Source organism: Jaculus jaculus, chromosome 1, assembly GCF_020740685.1.
Source record: "Jaculus jaculus isolate mJacJac1 chromosome 1, mJacJac1.mat.Y.cur, whole genome shotgun sequence".
Taxonomy (NCBI): Eukaryota; Metazoa; Chordata; class Mammalia; order Rodentia; family Dipodidae; genus Jaculus; species Jaculus jaculus.
In genome coordinates, this window is record NC_059102.1 from 266,483,645 (window position 1) to 266,504,642 (window position 20,998).

Consider the following 20,998-nt stretch of genomic DNA (forward strand, 5'->3'; position numbering starts at 1 on the left):
GCTGCTGCTGTGTCCACTGCCGCTGCTCCCCCTGAAGCTGCTGCTGCGGGATCTGCCGCTGCTGCCACTCCTGGGTCTGCTGCTGCTGGGGCCGCTGGTACCGGTGCTGGAGCCGCTGATGTTGCTCCCGAACTCTGCTCCTGCTTGGGTCCCGTTGTCAGCCCAAGTTGGCGTGGCTGGGTCCCGGGCTGATGCTGTGTTCGCTGGAGCAGGGTTCAGACTGTGGGGGAGGGGAGGGAGCCGCGGCTGCTCTGGTTGTCTCGCTGTTCCACGTGTTCTACCTCGCGGTCTGCTCCTCCGCTGCTCGCTGCCGCTCTCCCCTCACGTATCCCGAGTTGCGGAGAGCGCGGTGTGAGGGGAAAATCCCGCACCTGGCTTTTCCTGTGGCTTGCGCCGAGTCTGGCGGTTTTCTGCTGCGCCATGGCCGTGGCGGTTGGCCGAGCTGCCGGAGCCGCTTTTCCCGCCTGTGCAGGCTCTGGATGCTCTATAACTCTTCTACTTCTCCGCTGCCGCTTTAATTTCCTATACACCTCACTTTTTAGTATAAGTGTGTATTTTGCTGAGTTTTTTTGGTCTTTTTCCCCCCTAGGCTGCTTTGGCGTGGTGCCTACGCAGCCATCTTAACCGGAAGTCTCCTCCTCTTCTTTAAAAAAAATTTTTTTTTTAATTTATTTGAGAGTGACAGCCAGAGAAAGAAAGAGAGGGAGAGAGAGAGAGAATGGGTGCTCCAGGGCCTCCAGCCACTGCAAACGAACTCCAGACTCATGAGCCCCCCTGTGCATCTGGCTACCGTGGGGCCTGGGGAATCGAGCCTTGAACCGGGGTCCTTAGGCTTCATAGGCAAGCGCTTAACTGCTAAGTCATCTCTCCAGCCCCTCCTCTTCTTCTTTATTAATATTATTATTATTATTTTGGTTTTTCGAGGGAGGGTCTCACTCTGGTCCAGGCTGACATTAACTCTGTCATCTCAGGGTGGCCTTGAACTCATGGCAATCCTCCTACCTCTGCCTCCCAAGTGCTGGGATTAAAGGCATGCGCCACCATGCTCGGCTGTTCTTTATTATTTAAACAGTTCCTACCTGACCACTTCTTAACGGACAGGGATGGAAAAATATGTTGCGGAATCGGTTGATCATGGAGATGAACCCCACTGATCATTCAGAAAGTCAGAGACGAGGTCTGTCAGTATGTGAGCCCAGGCCAGGACCCTGTGGCTGGCTTCTGGTTTAAGTGATTGGCACCCTGCCTCAAGCAGCCAAGCAAGAGCTACAGAGGCCTCAGTCCTGACAGGCCAGGCAAACAGTGCAGCATTCAGTAATGCAATGCAGCCGGTTTGCAGACTCACTCGTGAACTCCTGTACCTGTGAAGTGGCTATAATAGAATCCTTGACAGTACAAAAGATGAACTTCAGGGTAAATCTCCCCACTTCTACGCACCCTGGAGCACTTTGGTTCTCTTTGTGGATAATGGTGAGGGTGTAGAAACACAAGAGCTGAGATTTGTGTGTGCGTGTGCGTGCGTGCGTGTGATCTGTTAAAAGGAGCTTGGCCTCTGGAGAACATCAGCCTGCGTATGCAGAGTGTGAGACCGCAGCTCACCAGTGCCACTTTCTTCATGTCAGGGAGCCCAGATGCTGTTTTCCGTCAGGGGTCTGGAAAAGCACAGTGCTCACTATCTCTAACAGGCTGGACTTTTAATCACTTTTTTTCTTTTTCTTCTTCTTCTTCCTTTTTTTTTTTTTTTTTTTTTGCCAGGAAGACTTTTCCTTCTTCTTGCCCTGATTTATTTCATTTTGTTTTGGTCCAAAGCCTCTGGAACAAGTTTATGCAAGGACATGTGCACTTTATTAAAGTTTAGCATGACATTTCGGTTATTTGCTGAAATTGGAGTGAATGATGGTCTTTGATTCAATAAAGATATTCCTTTAAAGTTTAGTTTTGAGGGCTTTTAGGAATCAAGGAAAAAAAGCATATCTTGCAGCAGCTACAGTGTTAAAATTGCCCATCGTGTTGAAGGAATGCAGGGGGTTAAAGTAAGTCTGAAACACTGAGTTATTGGGCTTGGAAGAGTGTGCAGAGGAACTTTGCCCTCTCACAGGCCTTACCCAGAGAATGTTTATGAAACTAAAGGGTGGTGATGATTCTGTGCCCCATGATGAAATATTAAAGGAGAGGATATTTGGCAACACATCACAATTTAGGGGATAAAGTTTATGAAGTGAGCATGTGAATGAATAAAGTAGCTGGAGAGACCTTGGGTTTTGGCCTTCACATGATGTGCAGAAATGAAACCGGCCCCCAGATGCTTTTGACATTGAAGTGCGTGATGTGTGGATCCCTTGTATTCTTTGAGAAGGACAGCCACCTAAGTCCTTTAGCTTAAGTGGTACATATGCCAAACATGTAAACATATATGTAGTGTGACAGACATGTCTCATGATATTCATGAGATGGTGCATCAGAGTTTACAGTCATATTTAACAGGCAGTGGAGGTCTTGCTGGAGCCCCTCCTCCCTTGAAGAGCTGCTAGTCAAGCTTGTGCCTTTAACTCTACCCTGGTGAATCTTGATTGCCAACATTTTTGGACTGAGACATACCTCAGAGATTAGAAAACCACACCTCTGGGTATGTCTGAGAGCATTTCTATAGAAGTGGAATTCCTTGAAGTGGAGAAGACCTGCCCTGAATATGAGCAGCACTGTTTTTTTTAGGCTGGGGCCTGGATGGAAGAAGGAACAAGGAACAAGGAGGAAGCCCATATTAGCACAGGCATTCTCCCTCTCTGCTTCCTGGCAACCATGAGGTGAGCTGCTCTGCTTTACCTTACCAGACTTGGGGCAGGGGGAGAAGAGAAGAGAGGGAGGAAGGCAGAGGGGGTGAATGGGCATGCCAGGACCTCCAACTATTATAAACAAACTCCATATGCATGCACCACCCTTGTGCATCTGGCTTATGTAGGTACTTGCGAATCAGCCTGAGGTCCTTAGGCTTTGCAGGCAAGTGCTTTAACTGCTTAGCCACTTCTCCAGGCCTCCCCACACACTTTCTGTGCCATGATGGACCGTAGTTTATGAAACCATAGGTTACAATGAATCATTACTCCCTCAAATTGTTTTCTTAGGTATTTTGTCACAGTGCTGAAAAGCCTGAGTGACACGGACCCTTGAGCAAGGGAAAACTGATTGCCTGTATATACTGCAAACACTTCAGACACCAAATAACACACATGAAGTAATTCTCCAGAGATCCTCCAGGTATCTCACATTCATTTGTGGCATTTGTTAGCCCATAGGCAAAGGAATTGGTTCCATAAAATTGCCCCTGCTATAGATGCCAATAGTCACTTGCACTTCTGACCAATAGGCTACACTTTGAGGGGCCCTACAGACTCTTCCTTGATTTTGATATAATGACACACAGACCTCAGGGAAGTACTTACTGTTTTGTGGGAAAGGATGTTACAACAGGTGCAGATGAACAGCCAAGTGGAGAGGTTCTGGGGTGAATTATGGGGAGGGAGCACAGGGTTTCCATGCCCTTGCCCATCTGGGCATGCCACGCTTCAGTTGCTCTGTGTTTACAAACCCAGATGCTTTCTGATGACATAATCTCTAGGTTGTGTGGAGGCTTCATTATGTGGGTGTTGCAGTTACCTTCTCGGTGCTTGCACAGAGCACCTGACCAAAAGCAGCCGATGGGAGGAAAGTTGTTTATTTTGGTTTACAGACTAGAGGGGCAACTCCATGATGGCAGTGGAAAACGTGGCATGTGCAGAGGCTGGACACCAACTCCTGGCTAACATCAGGTGGACAACATCAGCAGGAGAATGTGCTGAACACTGGCAAGGGGAAGCTGGCTATAACACCAGAAGCCTGTTCTCACCAACACCCATCTTCCAGTAATGCTTCAATTTACACATTGTCAACAACTGGGGACCCAGCATTCAGAACACATGAGTGTATGAGGGACATCTAATTCACACCACCATAGTGGGCATTGCTGGTTTATATCACTGGCCAATTTTTTGTTAGTCTATAGTCCGTCTTGCTAGAGATACATAGACAAAAGGTGGGGGGAGGCTGAAAGTTGCAATTTTATAGTTATATATTGGTTCCCCTGGCAATCATTCCCCATCCTCGAAAAGCTACCTCATTAGCATAAATTCAGTTATGATTGGTGGTATCATTTCCTTAAGCCTCACTGAGATAGTCCTCTAGTCCCAGTCACTCAGGAAATTTCAAAGATCTTAGGAACCCACAGAAAAATCACATGCCTTTCTCAGTATATCACAATGCTACAGACCCCCTAGTGACATGCTGAGCTTGGTAGTGTGGGGGCCAGATGGTGGGATGCACCTGCTCTGAACTTGGACTACACTGTCCGTTGAGGCTGTGCTCCTTTTTACTCTCTGATTTTGATTCTCATAACCTCTGGGATCATTGGCTTTCCTAAACTCCTCACCCCTGTTATATAATGACAGTGACATTTCCTAGGGTTTCTTTGGAGAGCACCTGAGGATCTGTTTATTTTGAGAAGTGTTAGGCATGGGTCCCAGCAAACAGTAACTTCTTTACCTGGGTGTTTCAACAGTCTTCTCTATTAATCAGGGTGTTCAGAACACATATTTGGAGCAGGAATGGGTTCCTCACCTTCTTTTCTTACTCGCCTTGATTGCTCAGTGTTAAAATTCATAAGGACCCATAAATTGTCAATTAGATGTCATTCAGTTTGTTATTTTTAGTTGCTTACTATAACAGGTGAACATGCATGTGTTAAAATTGAAGTAGCACCCACATTGTAACATGCATGCTAAATCTTCCTTGCTTCCAACTAGTTGCTCTCTCTTGAAGTATTGGGTTCAATACTATCTAACCACACACCTTCCTTATTTTGTGCTGTGTTTGAAGGCTACTCTGTGACTTGGCTTTTGACTTTTTGTGGTGGTATGCATCGAACTGGCCTTGTGTATTCTAGATGTTGTGTATACTACTGAGCTCAACCTTTTTTTAATATAGCATGGAGATGTTTTACATGTATTGCCTTATCTTTTTATTGTTTTACTCTGTTTTTCTTCATATTTACTTATTTATTTCATTTTGTGTTATTTGAAATTTTTTTATTGACAACTTATTTACTTACAGACAACAAAGCATGATAATTCCCTCCCCTCCCCCACTTTCCTCTTTACAATTCCACTCTCCATCATATCCCCTTCCTGTCTTCGTTAGTCTCTTATTTTGATGTCATTGTCTTTTTCTCCTATTATGAGGATCTTGTGAAGGTATTTCTAGGCATTGTGAGGTCATGGATATCAAGGCAAATTGCTGTCTGGACAGTTGCATTGTAAGGAGTGATGCCCTTCCTTTGGCTGTTACATTTTTTCCACCACCTCTTCTGCAATGGACCCTGAGCTTTGGAGGGTGTGATAGAGGTGTTTTAGTGCTGGACACTCCTTTGTCACTTCTTCTCAGCACTGTGTTGCCTTTTGGGTCATCCCAGTGGTCATTGCCATCTGAAAAGTGAAGTATCTCTAACCAAAAGTGAGAGTAGCATTAATATATGAACATGAACAATAAATGTAGTGCTTCCAGGGCAGTTTGGAGAGGATAGTAGATTCTTTTATCCAGACAAGAGCAGACATTATACCCCTAAGGCTCATGACCTTCCCTGCCATAGGCTTTTGATTCGGTTTTTAGTATGTAGGCATGTATTCCATCCCATAGAGCAGATATCCAGACCAATTAGAAAGCAATTGGTTTCCCCCGAGCAGACATGCCACTATTGTACCCTTTTGGTCATTTGGCCTGTCTGGCCAAACTAGAGGCTTCCAGTGTTCACTGTTTTCACTGCTGATGGCTTCTGTCTCCTATAGGACTGCATGTAGTGCAACTTTCAGCTGGCTGGTCTACAAGGAGAAGGTTTTCAGCTCAGCACCAGCTTTATTTCTCAGTAACCTTGCTGCCCAGGCATGTGAAGTCTTCAGTAATAATGTCTTACCTTCTGTTACTTTTGGGAAACCAATGGCCTTGGCAATAGCCTGTAATGTTTTGGAGGCAACAAGGACCTCCCCGGCTAACAACTCACTGGAAGGTATCCCATCCCTGGCACTGAAAATTTTCTAGTAACGATCTATGACTTCTGGATGTGCCATTATTCAAGAAAGTAGATTTTCATTTTTCTTATTCAGAATATTTTGAGTTATGATTGACCCCCACTCCACCCTCCTTTTATACAACCTCTTCCCCTGATCTCACTAAGGCCTTTCCCCTCCCTGTAATTTGTTCTTCTACTTACATATATACAATACTATCCCCTAAAGTCCTTCCGTCCCCTCCCTCCCTTATAGCCTTTTTCTAGCTTATTGGCCTCTGTTACTGATTTTTGGTTCCACCTCACACACAAGTCTATACATTTGTAGTTAAGATCCACATATTAGAGAGAACATGCAACATTTGGCTTTCTGGGCCTGGATTACTCACTTAGTATAATCCTTTCCAGATCCATCCATTTCCCTGAGACTTTCATAATTTAATTTTTCTTTACCATTGAATAGAACTACATTGTATAAATGTACACCATCTTTATTATCATTATCCATTTATCTGTGGATGGACATCTAGACTGGTTCCATTTCCTAGCTATTGTGAATAGAGTAGCAGCAATAAACATGGTTGTGCAAATATCTCTAAGGTAGTGAGAAGAGTCATTAGGATATATGCCTATGAGTGCTATTGCTGGATCATATGGCAAATCTATTTTTAGTTGTCTCAATAACCTCCACACTGATTTCCACAATGGCTGTACCAAATTACATTCCCACCAACCGTGTAGAAGGGTTCCCCTTTTACTGCATCCTTGCCACCATTGTCATTTGTTTTCTTGATGGTAGCCATTCTGACAGGAGAGAGATGGAATCTTAAGGTAGTTTTAATTTGCATTTCCCTGATGCCTAAGGATATAGAACACTTTTTTAGATGTTTATATGCCATCTGTATTCCAATGAGAACTCTCTATTTAGTTCAATAGCCTATTTTTTAATTAGGTGGTTTGACTTCTGATTGTTCTATTTTTTGAGTTCTTTGTATATTCTGGATATTAATTCCTTGTCAGATGTGTAGCTGGCAAAGATTTTCTCCCATTCTGCAGGTTGTTTCTTTGTTCTAGTCACAGTGTCCTTTGCTGTACAAAAGCTTTGTAATTTCATGAAACCCCAGTGATGATGAGTGGATTTATTTTCTGAGCAATTGGGGTTATATTCAAAAAGTCATTACCTATGCTAATATGTTGAAGGGTTTCCCCTACCTTTTCCTTGAGCAGTTTAAGAGTTTCAGGTCTGATATTAATGTCCCTGGTCCACTTGGATTTGATTCTTATACATGGAGAAAGACATGGATCTATTTTCATCCTTTTACATATAGACATCCAGTTTTCCTAGCACCACTTGTTGAAGAGTCTGTCTTTTCTCCAGTGAATATTTTTGGCATTTTGGTCAAAAATCAGATGGCTGTACCTGCCTGGATTAACATCTGGGTCCTCTATTCCGTTCCATTGATCTACATGTCTGTCTTTTTGCCAATACCATGCTGTTTTTGTTACTATGGCTTTTTAATATAGCTTAAAATCAGGTATGGTGATACCACCAGTCTTATTTTTGTTGCTCAAAATTGTTTTGGCTATTCAGAGTTTTTTTGTGCTTCCAAATAAATTTTAGGATTTTTTTTCTATTTCTGTGAAGAAAGCAATTGGAATTTTAATGGGGATTGCATTAAATGTATGGATTGCTTTTGGTAAGGTTGACATTTTCACAATATTGACATGGAGAGATTAGCACATCCAATGGAGGCCTATGTATGTGCTTTTTTGTCAGTTGGCCTTGTTACCTTTTGGGATTGGCTTCCAATCTCACCAATGCTGAGTGCCCACCTCAGCCCCTCCATGTTGTGCTGTGAATCAGCTGTGCTGGATGCCCTGCTGCCAGGATCTGCATGTGTTCCCCAGAGGGTCGGGTGCTGTCGGTCGGGGAACGGGAGAGTGAAGGAAGCCTGGAGTTGTACTGGAACTGCTCAGCTGGTCCCACCCGTGTCTTGCTCAGCAGCTCCTCTGCTGTCTCCCTTCAGGTTTCCTGACTTTGTAAAAGGAGGCTGATGTGGTTGGAAAATCCTCTTGCTTGGTCTCTGCTTCGGCAACTGGGTGCTGGGTGCTGGGTCTCCAAGCTCCTTGGGATTCTGGCCTTTCTGATAGATCTTAGTCTCTCCTGCTTCTCCACTGTGGCTGATAAAAACTTATGCTTAATGTGCAACCTGAAGACCAAACCTTGGTGTTCCAGTACCCACATTAAAGTCCAGGGTAAGCTAGCTACCTAGACTAACCAAATCTGCAAGCTCCAGGTTCAGTGAGAAACCTAGCCTGTATAACTAAAGTGGAAAGTGGTCGAGGAAGACACCTGACATACACACATGCACATACACAAACACACCTGCATATGTGTACATCGACACAAACAGGAATATATACACGAACACACACACACACACACACACACACACACACGTACGCACAGAAGTGCAAGGTCATTAGCTGCAGAGTGAATTCAAGGCCAGCCTGGGATACATTAGATCCTATTCTCACCAAAAAAAAAGATAGGGTTCCAGGAAAGATGACTACATAGACACCAATCCAGCCTAGGGAGGGATTTGAGCAAAACCACAGCAAAATGCACTCTTTGTCTGAAAAGTGAAGGTGCATAGACTTTTATCAGCCACAGCAGAGAAGCAGGAGAGACTAAGATCTATCAGAAAGGCCAGAATCCCAAGGAGCTTGCAGACCCAGCACCCAGCACCCAGCTGCAGAAGCAGAGACCAAGCAAGGGGATTTTCCAACCTCATCAGCCTCCTTTTACAAAGTCAGGAAACCTGAAGGGAGACAGCAGAGGAGCTGCTGAACAAGACACGGGTGGGACCAGCTGAGCAGTTCCAGTACAACTCCAGGCTTCCTGCTCTCCCGTTCCCCGACCGACAGCACCATGACCCTCTGGGGAACCCATTCAGCTCCCGGTGGCAGAGCATCCAGCACAGCTGATCAGAACACCAGATTCACAGTAACCACTGAACCATCTCCCCAACGTGACCTTGAACTTCTGGTCCTTCCGCCTCCACCTCCCCGCTTGGACAGAAAGTGTGTGCCAGGCACTTGGCTTATGCAGCACTGAGGCTTCTGCACACCTGCTCGGCAAGCTGCATAGCGCTTACACTGCATCCACAGCCTCGTTCCACCTCATTCTTTGAGAAATATTTTTATTATTTTTATGAGAGAGAGAGAGAGAGAGAGAGAGAGAGAGAGAGAGGGAAAGAGAGAGAATGGCATGTCTGGCTTTATGTGGGTACTGTGGAATTAAACCCAGGCTGGCAGGCTTTGCCAGCAAGTGCCTTTAACGAAGGCACCATCTCCCTGGTCCCTACCTCATTCTTTATCAGGGCAACCCATTATTTGATTCTGTGTATACCATCTGGTTGACTTCGTTTACTTGATGGACATGTAAGTTGATTGCAGTTTTTGTGTTTGGCTGTTGCAAACAATGCTGTCCCACGTTATTGTACATGAGGGTGAGATTGTTCGTAGGCTAGGTCGTTGGTCATTGTATTTGTCAGGGTTCTCTAGAGGAACAGAATTACTAGAATGAACTATTTTAAAAAGGGAATTTATTGGATCAGCTTACAGTAGTCCAATAGCAGTTGCAGGCCCGAGAATCACCGAACCTGGTAGCTGCTCAGTCCACGTGGCCAGATGCCTCAGCAGTCCTGACCTGGTGCTGCAGATGGTGCCAGAAAGCCTGGAGGCTTCCTGAGGAGCCGCTGGGTTTTGATCCACGTGGGTCTTCAGTTGATGTTGGTCTTTAGTCAACACTGGTCTTCAATCCACGCTAGAAGGTAGGGAGCAGCTCCGGCAGCCAAGTGGAAGGAAGGAAGGAAAGAGGGAACTCTTCTACCCAGAGCCTCCTTATATCAAGTCCCTCTCTGAGCGGGGCCGCCCACTCTGGGGGAAGGGCTCACCCTGGGAGAAAGACCTCCTCCTTTAGTTGATCCTTCCTAGAAGCAGCCTGTGGATTACTAAACAGATCAAGTTGACAACACCTTAACTATCACAGTCATGGAATACCTGGGCCAAAATGCATACCCATTTAAAATATGACGGGTGTGCCCCAGTTGCCCTCAGAGATGCTGGGGCAATTTATAGGCTCTTCCACCATTTGTGCAGGAGTCTCATCCCCCACAGAATTAGTCTCCTTGCCCTTCAGAATGTGTCTTCGTTGGGCCTGTCGAGGACTGTGCTAATGGTAACTTTGGGCACCTTTCTCACTGTGATCTCTAACCAGGACTGTCACTTGCAGGTCAAATGAGAACTTATTCACCCAGCACAGTGGCAGCACTAGTAGCCAGCCTGGGGTCAGTCTTGCCTCTTGAGAGAGCTCACTCAATCATTTGGAATTTATCATCTGGCATTGTAACACTAACACAGTCTTGTACTGCCCCAAGCACAGGGATGCATACAGCCTGTTGAGATTTAATAAAAGACATTTCATGTGAACAGCCTTACTTCCTACTTCCGTATCCTCATCTCTTGGATTGACATTGTTATCTTTCTTTTAGGTGACTGCATTGGAAACATTGTCATGTGGTAAGGGGTATTAGGAAGCTCTAAAAGGACGTTGCTGCTCACTGCATATGATGCCTGTGTTTCAAAGCAGAGCTAGTTTTGACTTATTTTCCCCTGGGGAGACTTGCATAGTTTGTAATTTCTTAAGAGTTGGCAGGTGTGGATTGTGTTTAGGGAGAGTGATGTATCAAACTCTTTGGAAGTCAGAACTATGTAATTGAAATGGGGTGGAAAGTAAATGTGATCTTGCAGGCAATTAAAATAACTACAGAATGAGTGGCATGGATTATCCGGTCACTGTCATTGTGTGGCATTGACCCAATAGTTGTGATGACTGCATGTCTCAGGACTTCATCTGAAATGCCTCAGGAGACATGAATTTCAATGTCACGGTCAATGTCGTGTCACTTTAATTTCATTTACATTAATCAGATCAGTTTGGGAGGTATGGTCCTTATACATTTAGGAGGATATAGGAAAAAGTCACATTCCCTAATGCTCCTGTTGGTTACTTATTTTTCTTCAGTGTTAGAGATTGAACCAACAGTTTTACCCTTGCTGGACAAGCACTCTACCACTGAGCTGCACGCACAGTCCAAGTTAGTGGCTTCTATATAAAAACTGCCCCTAAATGTAACTCTAGCTGGAAGACTTGGGCTCATCTTCCTACCCTTTACATCAGGGGTCTCCAGAGAGGACGTTGCCGGGTGCATTCTTGGTGTGGGTAGGTGTATGTGGGGAGGTGGATCACCATCTATGTGGTCTTTTAATGGTGTACAGTTACAAGTACCATTTGTCTCCAGTGTTTCACAATTATAAATTAATAACAACAACCCATTAGAAATTATGGGTGTTGTAAGCCCCATCTCCTTTGGGCATCTTAATAAAAATGATAATTAAAACCATAATTTACAGTAAATGGGGACATTGTCCAAGTATATCCAAAATATGGAGGAAATTAAAAATTTCAAACCTCCTGCCTGGCATAGAGGGAAAGAAACTGCCCTGTCCTTTGCACCTACATCTGTGGGAGCTTCGTCAGGATCTTTGGGACTTTCCACCCTTGTGTATTGTGCCTTAGGAATCTGTAGGCAACCCTCTTCTCATCTATCCCGGCTCCTAGGCAGTCTTATTCTCTATGGCCACCTGTCTTATGCCACTTTACCACCATACAGAGAGACCCACCGCATGCCTTTCCTGTCAGTGTAAATGAGTAGACAGCTCCACCCATGGTCCAAGGGGCAATCAAAGACCTACCTGTATATATCTTTAAGCCTAGATATAGGTAGTTTTTGTTTCCCAAGCATTTTTCTAATTTTTGTAAATTCTATTATTAAATATGTCATACCGTATATGTGTGTTCAGGATCATGTTTGTGGGTGCACATGTGTGTGTGGGTCTACATACACGCGAATTCATGTGCTTATCGAGAACAACTACAGGTGTTATTCCTTCCAGATGCCATCATTGGCTTAGAGCTGGCCTTTAGGTTAGACAGGCTGGCCAGCATGCCCCAGGGATCCACTTGTCTCCTCCTCCCTAGCACTGGTATTACAAAGGTGAGGCTACTATACCCAGCATTAAAAAAAATAATTTTATTTATTCATTTGTAAGGAGGGGGTGAGAGAAGGAGAATGGGAATGGGCATGCCAAAGGTTTATTGCCTCTACAAATAAACTCAAGACACACATGATGCTTTGTGTATCTGGCTATATGTGGGATTCTGGGGAACTGAATCCAAGCCTTCATTCTTTGCAAGCAAGTGCCTTTAACTGCTGAGCCATCTCTCCAGCCCATACCCAACATTTTTGTGTGTTTTTGATTTATCCATTTAGCTATCCAGCATAGGATGGTTTCTTGTCTCCTGTTGGCTGCTAAGTGAAAATTTACTTGTCTTCCCTTAGTCCATGATGTGCATGACAACTGAAGGTAATAATAACTTTTCCTAGGGTGTCTACATGGGTGTTTTGTCTCCATCTTCCCTGCATTCCCATGGGGCTTCTCAGCAGCCTGTTTTTTTTTTTTTCTTTGTCCTGCATGCTGCATTGTTGCTTGCCTGCCTAATCTTTATCTCATTCAATATTCATGGAGTTCTTGGCCCACAGTTTATGCAGCCACACAGTGGCATTTGGGAGTTTGCACCACAGATCGCTACACATGCAGGTCCCTGACTTGTCACCCCTGTGCCTGTCTGTCTGTAGAAAGCTGAGCTCCAAGGCCTGGATCCTGAGCGTGTGTTTGGCAGTGCAGAGCTTGACTTGAGTGACCTTTCGAGCAGTTCAACAGGGAATATCTTTGAAGATTTTGGAAGTGAGGCTGGTGGTGCATGCCTCTTAATTCTATTACTTAGGAGGTTGAAAGAGGAGGGTTATGAGTTATAGGCAAGCCTGGGTTACACAGCAAGACCTTGTCTCTAGCATATTGGATAATGTGTCTACTGGCTGTAGTAGCCTGCTGGGTAATGCCAACAGTATGGGTGATGGTTGACTGTGGCTGATTTGAGAAGCTAAACTTCATTTCTATTTGGCAGTGGCTCCTCAGTCACTTGGCTATTGCCAAGTAGGGATGGGCCTCCAGGATGTTCCCATGAGAAACCCATTCAGAGATGTTTGGCTGGCTAAACTTGGCCTGTGTGTTCTCCCAATATGGTAATACCAGCAACTAATTCAATTAGTAAGGAACAGGAAAGAAGAAAATAGGTGGGAGGCAAAGAAAGAGAGAAGAATTGTGGACAAAAAAGTAGGGAGGGGGCTGGAGAGATGGCTTAGCGGTTAAGCGCTTGCCTGTGAAGCCTAAGGACCCCAGTTTGAGGCTCGGTTCCCCAGGTCCCACGTTAGCCAGATGCACAAGGGGGCACACGCATCTGGAGTTCGTTTGCAGAGTCTGGAAGCCCTGGCGCGCCCATTCTCTCTCTCTCCCTCTATCTGTCTTTCTCTCTGTGTCTGTCGCTCTCAAATAAATAAATAAATAATTTTAAAAAACAGTAGGGAGGGAGGGACTTCTATTCCATAGAATGAAACTAATACAAAGCAACTGGGCATTTAATTTTTGGGTTACAGTTTTTCATTTTATAGCACTTGAATGTATTTAAAGCTTTAAACAAGAGACAGTGGGATATTAAGCTCCCTATGGCCACTTAGCTTTCCTGATTGGATTTCAGGTAACAAGCACTAGACAACTGATATTGTACGTTGTTTTAAAATGTCCTCCTTATCCGGGCGTGGTGGCATATGCCTTTAATCCCAGCACTCGGGAGGTAGGGGTAGGAGGATTGCCAAGAGTTCGAGGCCATCCTGAGACTACATAGTGAATTCCAGGTCAGTCTGGGCTAGAGTAAGACCCTACCTCGACCCCATCAATAATAATAAATAAAATAAAATGTCCTCCTCTATTTATTTTCTTTATATTATTAGCTTTCAATATTCTTTTGTGTCACTCTTGCCATCTCCATGCAGTTAAGCTGGTTTAATTTAAACATTGTCATAAAGTTAATTTTTTATAAGATGAATCAGGTTATTAAATTTAGTAAACCATTGCCTTCATTATTTCGCACCAACTTTGGCACTGGGCAGAATTGGCTTAGCACTACTACATTTAGCTAATGAAGCTGGCCATCAGCTGCACTATTACAAGAGTGAGGGATGCTATTCTCATGGGCTTTATCCAGGACTTAGTGGTAGGTAACATTATTAAACTTTTTTATTTTATTTTATAAAAGTCCATACTCTGGAGATCTGGTTTACTATAAAAGTGTTATTGTCCTTCCTGTTAAACCATCATCTTTTGAAATATCCCTGCCTTGTTTTGCTCCAAAGGCAGTTGTAAAGGATTAGAAAATGGATTTGTCTATTGCAGCTTTGACAAGGAGACTAGCTGTGTGTAATGCTTTCGGTAGATAAAGGGAGATGTAAGGCCCAGAGAATAACTTTCCAAGACACAGAGACAGATGGTGCAGCCACAGCTCCAGTCAGGAATTATCTGGGGAAGAGAAGACTCAAGCTTCTGCCTGAAGCCTGTTGCTGCCATCAGGCTAGATGTAGTGCTTTTGGTAATGAATGATTCTTTGCTGCAGGTTATTTTGTCAAGTGAGATAGCCTGACTTAGCGGGTTTGCTTGGGAAAATAAAAGGTGACAAGAAAAAGGGTATGTTTTCTCCCTGCAGATTTGTACACGGTATCATTCAGAACTACAGTTGTTTCACAGGATTTTAAAATGTATTTGTTATTAAAAAGGCAGTTTGAGGTCCCTCAAAAGACGGTAGGTTATTTCAGAATAATACAGTACTGTGGTCTGTTAGCAGCCTGCAGAAACCATTCAGTCCTCCTGGATATGTGTATTGAGTCCTACCGGGTGCAGTGATGGACAGGCAGAGAGCCCAGGTAGTTTTCTGTTGACCCGGAGGTGGATAAACAAGGCCCAGCTCCTCCTGGCCTTTCATGATGCTGGTGCTCCCCCACCCATCACTGATGTGCTTGGGTGCTTGGTGTGCAGCGCATACTTGAAATCCCAGCACTCGGAGGTGGAGGCAGGAAGATCACAGTGCAAAGCCGGCTTGGGCCACAGGGATGTATGGCAAGATCTTAGCTCAAATAAGAAGTTTTAAGAAATGGCTGTGAATTGTTTCCACCATCTTTTCTATTTTCCTACAAGATTTTTTCCCCTTTGAATGCCCAGTGATGAGAAAATATTTCCAGTTATTGTTTTGACTTTGAAGATTCATCGGGACATAGACTCTTCCACATTCTCCAAGATCTTTGAATACGTCAGGTCCTCATTACAGGTGACGGTATTGTCCCCTTGTTGCTGCCTGCGGATGGTGTCATCATTTCACCAGCCACAGTGAGGGAGGGGTCACGTGGATCAGTGAGATTTTGTCCCAGTCCTTTCGTTACGAACTCTGCTGTCCTGTCTGTTTTCTTTTTCTTTTTTCTTTTTTCTTTTTTCTTTTTTTTCTTTTTTTTTTGAGTAGGGTTTCACTTTAGCCCAGGCTGACCTAGAATTCACTAGGTAGTCTCAGGGCCTTGAACTCATGGTGATCCTCCTACCTCTGCCATTCCTGCACCACCATGCCCGGCTCCTGTCTGTTTTCTGAAAGGGTGGAGGTACGCGTTGATCACTGGAGGTCAGAGGAGATGGTGGCATCGGCGTGCAAATGCGTGCAGCTCAGATTATCATCGTCTTGCCTCGTGGCTCAGCGATACTTGAGTATGCACACCAGAGAGAAGTACATTTTGATGTTGCATATTTCAGAGTCAGAATCTTTTGTGCATTTCATGTGGGTGATGCAGTGTCAGAGGTCATCCTTAGGTGATGTAAGTGCATATTTTGGAATACAGAATTTGGCAAACTATGATAAAATATGTTAGGCAGTTTCAACAATGAAGCTCAAGAAAGTGTCAGAGCCATGGGACCTGCAGTTGAGTTCTCTGAGATCTGGTTGACAGTGAAGTGATCCCATCGTTGGGTTGCTGTTAGGAGCAAATCTAGGAGGGGATTTGAGCTTTATAGTCATAGTGATAGTTGTATGGGGCACACCATGCACATCACAGAAGAGACAGTACTCACACCAAGAATTGTGCAAAGAGCAGGCAACTGAAGTGTGTTTTCTGCCATGGCTCATAATATATAGTTACCACTTATTTTCCACCTTATAGAATAGATACTGGCGTTTAAGATCAGTTAATGTTGTGACCTTAGATCACATGGCTTGTAAAATGGTCACAGCTGGTGTCCTCTCAGGTGCATCGAGCTCCCGAGTTAGAGAGTTCCTCTGTGCTTGAAGGGACTGTCCTTGAGTGCTGGCTTATGTAAACAGACTAGTCTTCATGCACGTTGGTTCAGTGGAGGTGATGCGGAGGAGTGAGCTCCACTAGGTTCTTTCCCATGGAGCATCGGCAAGATAACGATGCTCCAGCTTTCTACACAAGGTACTCTTGCCTTGCAGTCTGTCACTCAGGGTCATCTGACGTGGACTGGGGTCAATTACAATGCTGACCTTGCCAGTTGAGTCGGTTTCTTTTTGTTGCACTATTCTCTACATGCTCTTCTACCAGAGCTTCCAAAATGTGGCATGTATAGTGTAGAGCAGCGGTTGGTGATCATCTCTGGAATTAGATCCCATCTTTCTCTCCCCCTCTCTTTTGGCTCTTCCCCATCACTTTTGGCATTAATTTTTTTTTTTTTTTTTTTAGGTAGGGTCTCACTCTAGCTCAGGCTGACCTGAAATTCACTATGAAGTCTCAGGGTGGCCTCGAACTCATGGTGATCCTCCTACCTCTGTTTGGCATTAATTTTTGAGACGGTTTTGTGATATGGGTTCAATATAATTAAATATGCATAACTTTTCAATTTTCATACTTATTTTCATGACAGTTTTTTTATTTTTGGTAGTGTTTTTCTAAGGGCATTTTTTTTTTTTCAAAACTTAATCTTACTGTCCTGAAGTTGTTTACTGTATCTTAAGATCATTTTAGGGCATGTAGAATCTGTATTCCTTTTTATTAATATTTTGTTGTACTATTTTAAAACTTGAAAAACAATATGCAAAAAGCTATATATAGGGCTGGAGAGATGGATCAGCAGTTAAAGCACTTGCTTACAAAGCCTGATGGCCCAGGTTCTATTCCCCAGTGTCCACATAAAGCCAGTTATACAAAGTGGCACATGCATCTACAGGTCATTTGCAGTGGCATGCCAATTCTCTCCCCCCCTTTCTCTCTTTCTGCTTACAAATAAATATTTTTTTTAAAAAAGCTATATATACTTATGTATACTTGGTGAGCTTGAAGCTAACTATATATAGATGTTAGATAGAACTATTTATGTAAGGACACTTGGCAAAATGTAAAGTCTACCCTCTTTACAACCTTTGTATTTTTTATTATTTCATCTTTTTGTGTGTGTTTAGGTGTGTGAGTATGGGTATGTGCATGCCATGGTGCCCACATGGAGGTAGATCAGAGGAAAACCTTGGGTGTTAGTCCTCACCTTCCACCTTCTTTCAGGCAGCATCTCTTGACATCTGCCTCACTAGCTGGCCCACTAGCTTCTGAGCATTCTTCCCTCTCTGCTTCCCGTCTCACCATACCTGTTCCCTACGTGGCCCTTTACCATAGCTGGGATTATAGATGCATGCTGCTATGTCTGAACTCTGGGACTCATGCCTGGGGGGCAAATGTTTTACCAGTCAGCCTTTATGATCCTGACCAAAGGTTGGTGTATTGATCTGGACCCTCTTTTTTTTTTTGTTGGTTTGTTTTGTTTTTGTTTTTGTTTTTGAGGTAGGGTCTCACTTTAACTCAGGCTGACATGGAATTCACTGTGTTGTCTCAGGGTGGCCTCAAACTCTGGGCAATCCTCCTACCTCTGCCTCTCAAGTGCTGAGATTAAAGGTGTGCACCACCACACCTGGCTTGGACCCTCTTTTTTTAGTGGACCCTGAGCTTACCTTTCTGTCTTCCTGTCCTTGTACAAGTGCCACAAGCCCAGCCTGCTTCTGCATGTTCTCAGCTACTTACTACTTGAGGCACTGGAATGGGACTTGGGAAAATGGGGGCAACAAACCCTGCTAAATACTGACTCTTCAGCTTTTCTAAATCTTGGAAAATGCACTGCACTTCTCTCATACTTTGTAACAAGCATGCGCATGTGTATGCCTGCCTTCACACCTGTATATGATAAACTTTAGAACCATGTTAGTTCTCAGCAGGAAGGTAAGAGGGAAGGGATCGAGGAGATGTGGGTCACCATCTCTGGAATCACTCAGCGTCCTTACCTTTACCAAGTCATTACCTAGTTGGTGGTGACATGGCTGGCTACACCAAGAGCCCTTCCATGGCTCGGCCTTCATTTTTGAAATCAATGTAGCCATAGAGCAGGTTTTCTTCAGCTCATGCTGTTGACTTGCAGGGGCCAGTGATTTTCTTTGGCAGGGGCTCTCCTGTGTATCATGAGAGGTTGTCATCTTCTTGGCCTTTTGCTCACTAAATGCCAGTGGCACTCCACTCCACACTTTTGCTCACTGTAAACATCTCCAGACATGATATTTTGTCCCCTCAGGGACAAAGTCACCTCTGACTGCGAATCACTAGGACTATGCAGATGGTGTCCAGCACAGGCTGTTCAGCACGATGCCTATGTTGATGCTGTCTTTTCTAATGATGAATTTCCTTGCAACCGTAGGGTTTGAAACTGCCAAGTCCTTTGCCCTCCATGGTGCACACGTGATCCTGGCCTGTAGGAACATGATGAGAGCCAGCGAAGCAGTGTCCCGCATTCTGGAAGAGTGGGTAAGCACTTGACTGTTTTGTTTCCTAATTGCCAGATGCACACGCCAGGCTAAACACATGGAGGCTTTAGCGCTGTGCATAAAGTTTATTGCTCTTGGAATACTGTCTTTATTTTAAAGTCCTCTTCGCACCGTCTACTTGATGATGGAAGGCCGGCAAGCCTGCTATCCACGCGCTTGCTCAGAGCTCCCTGTCAACATCAGCTGCCTTGTTGCTTGGAGCTCTGAGTGTGTTTTCTTATTAAAATCATTTATTAAGAGAAATAAAATGTGGTTAACACCCATGAATGCAGCCAGGAGGTTTTATGGACTAGAAAGGAATAGGTTTTGACCCTGTTGCTGTTTTTTTCCCCTTGTGTTTTTCCCTGTGTGTGGATATTGGTGTTGCTGTATCTGTGCATGGACATTTATTGAGGATTGGCAGTGCCCTTGAGACTATGGACGTAGCACCCAACAAAACAAACTTTTGCCCTCGTGGGCTTACCCTTGAGGTAGGAGAAATAGACCATAAAGGGATAATCCAGTTTAGTTTTTGCTGTAGCATGTGGCGGTAAGATGATAAAGACCAGTAAGGCAGAGTAGGACTGGGTGTCCACAGCCTCAGCTGCTTTAGGTAGGGCGGTCCACAGAGATCCTTCTAGCCTTGTGGCATTTGATTTGGGACCTGAATGATGTAAAGAGGTAAACTATGCCACCCTGAGGGGAGATGGGTTCATAGCAGTTCAAACAACATGCACAAAGACTCAGAGGTAGGGATGGGCCTGGAGCATTTGAAGGTGATTGGGAAAGATGGTGTGGCTGGAGCTGAATGAAAGGGGAAGGAGGTGGAAGAGGTAAAGGTGGTGGTATGGATGGAAGTGCCTCCTAGGGTCTCAGAGATGGTGGGAAGAAAGACAGTAGAAGGTTTGAGCTGGATGGTAATATGAGCAGATGAATTTTTTAAAAATATATTTTATTTATTTATTTGAGAGAGAGAAAGAGAGAATGGGCACACCAGAGCCACTAACCATTGCAAATGAACTCCAGATGCACGTGTCCCCGTGTGCGTATGGCTTACATGGGTCCTGGAGAGCCGAACTGGGATCCTTTGGCTTTGTAGGCAAACACCTTAGCCACTAAACCATCTCTTCAGCCCCAGAAGATGAATTTTTTAAAAACATAATCATTGGGCTCCAGTTAAGCTATGGCCTGTATTCATTCAGGCACTTGTTCAGTAACATTTATGAAGTATATGACTGTGACAGGTGCTTGGAAATATTACTAGAGACAGGTGAACATTCCCACCATGGCTATGGAGCTTTTGGCCTGTGGCAGAAGACAAATTTAACCACAGTCATTGGTGTCAGTATGAGCTTGAAGAATTATGAGCGGTAGCATGGTGTTGATACTGCCAGGGAACTGGGATACATTAAGAGCCCCTGAGGACAAAAATATTGACTAAGCAGAGATCTCGAGAAAGAGCATGGAGGGCGTGGAGAAGGGACACATGGGTAGCAGAGTCTACAGTGGAGGGGAAGATGGTCCTGGGTGGTTAGGCTAGAGCATGGAGGGGCTGATGATCCTTGCCAAGGCTGTTTTCATTTTCTTAGTGCTAAAAGATTTCTTGCCTTCTGAAGAAATAGATCATTTGCTTAACATTTCTAGTGTTCTTTGCTGAAAAGTTCTGAATGTAAAGAGGAATTTGTGTTTATACCCAGTATATTTCCTATGCAATATTTCAGATTCAGTGTATTTTAGAAGAACTTCTTGAACTCACTGGATTCATTATTTTGGGCCCTTTTTTAAAAAATTTATTTTGTTCATTTTTATTTATTTATTTGAGAGTGACAGAGAGAGAGAGAGAGAGAGAAAGAGGCAGATATATAGAGAGAATGGGTATGCCAGGGCTTCCAGTCACTGCAAACGAACTCCAGATGCGTGTGCCCCCTTGTGCATCTGGATAACGTGGGTCCTGGGGAGTCAAGCCTTGAACCAGGGTCCTTAGGCTCCACAGGCAAGCACTTAACTGCTAAGCCATCTCTCCAGCCCCCCATTTTTTTCTTATCTTCAAATGTTTT

At 44.3% G+C, this 20,998-nt stretch overlaps 1 protein-coding gene across 6 annotated transcripts in view; it reads left to right on the plus strand.

The window, feature by feature from the left end:
• The window catches only part of Wwox (WW domain containing oxidoreductase), a 1,097,314-nt gene that overhangs the window by 52,556 nt on the left and 1,023,760 nt on the right, over window positions 1–20,998 (plus strand). For all 6 annotated transcript variants that reach the window (XM_045140876.1, XM_045140880.1, XM_045140889.1 and 3 more), the window contains exon 5: window positions 18,836–18,942. In XM_045140876.1, the coding sequence (XP_044996811.1) occupies window positions 18,836–18,942 (107 nt within the window). The remainder of the gene's footprint in view (window positions 1–18,835; window positions 18,943–20,998) is intronic.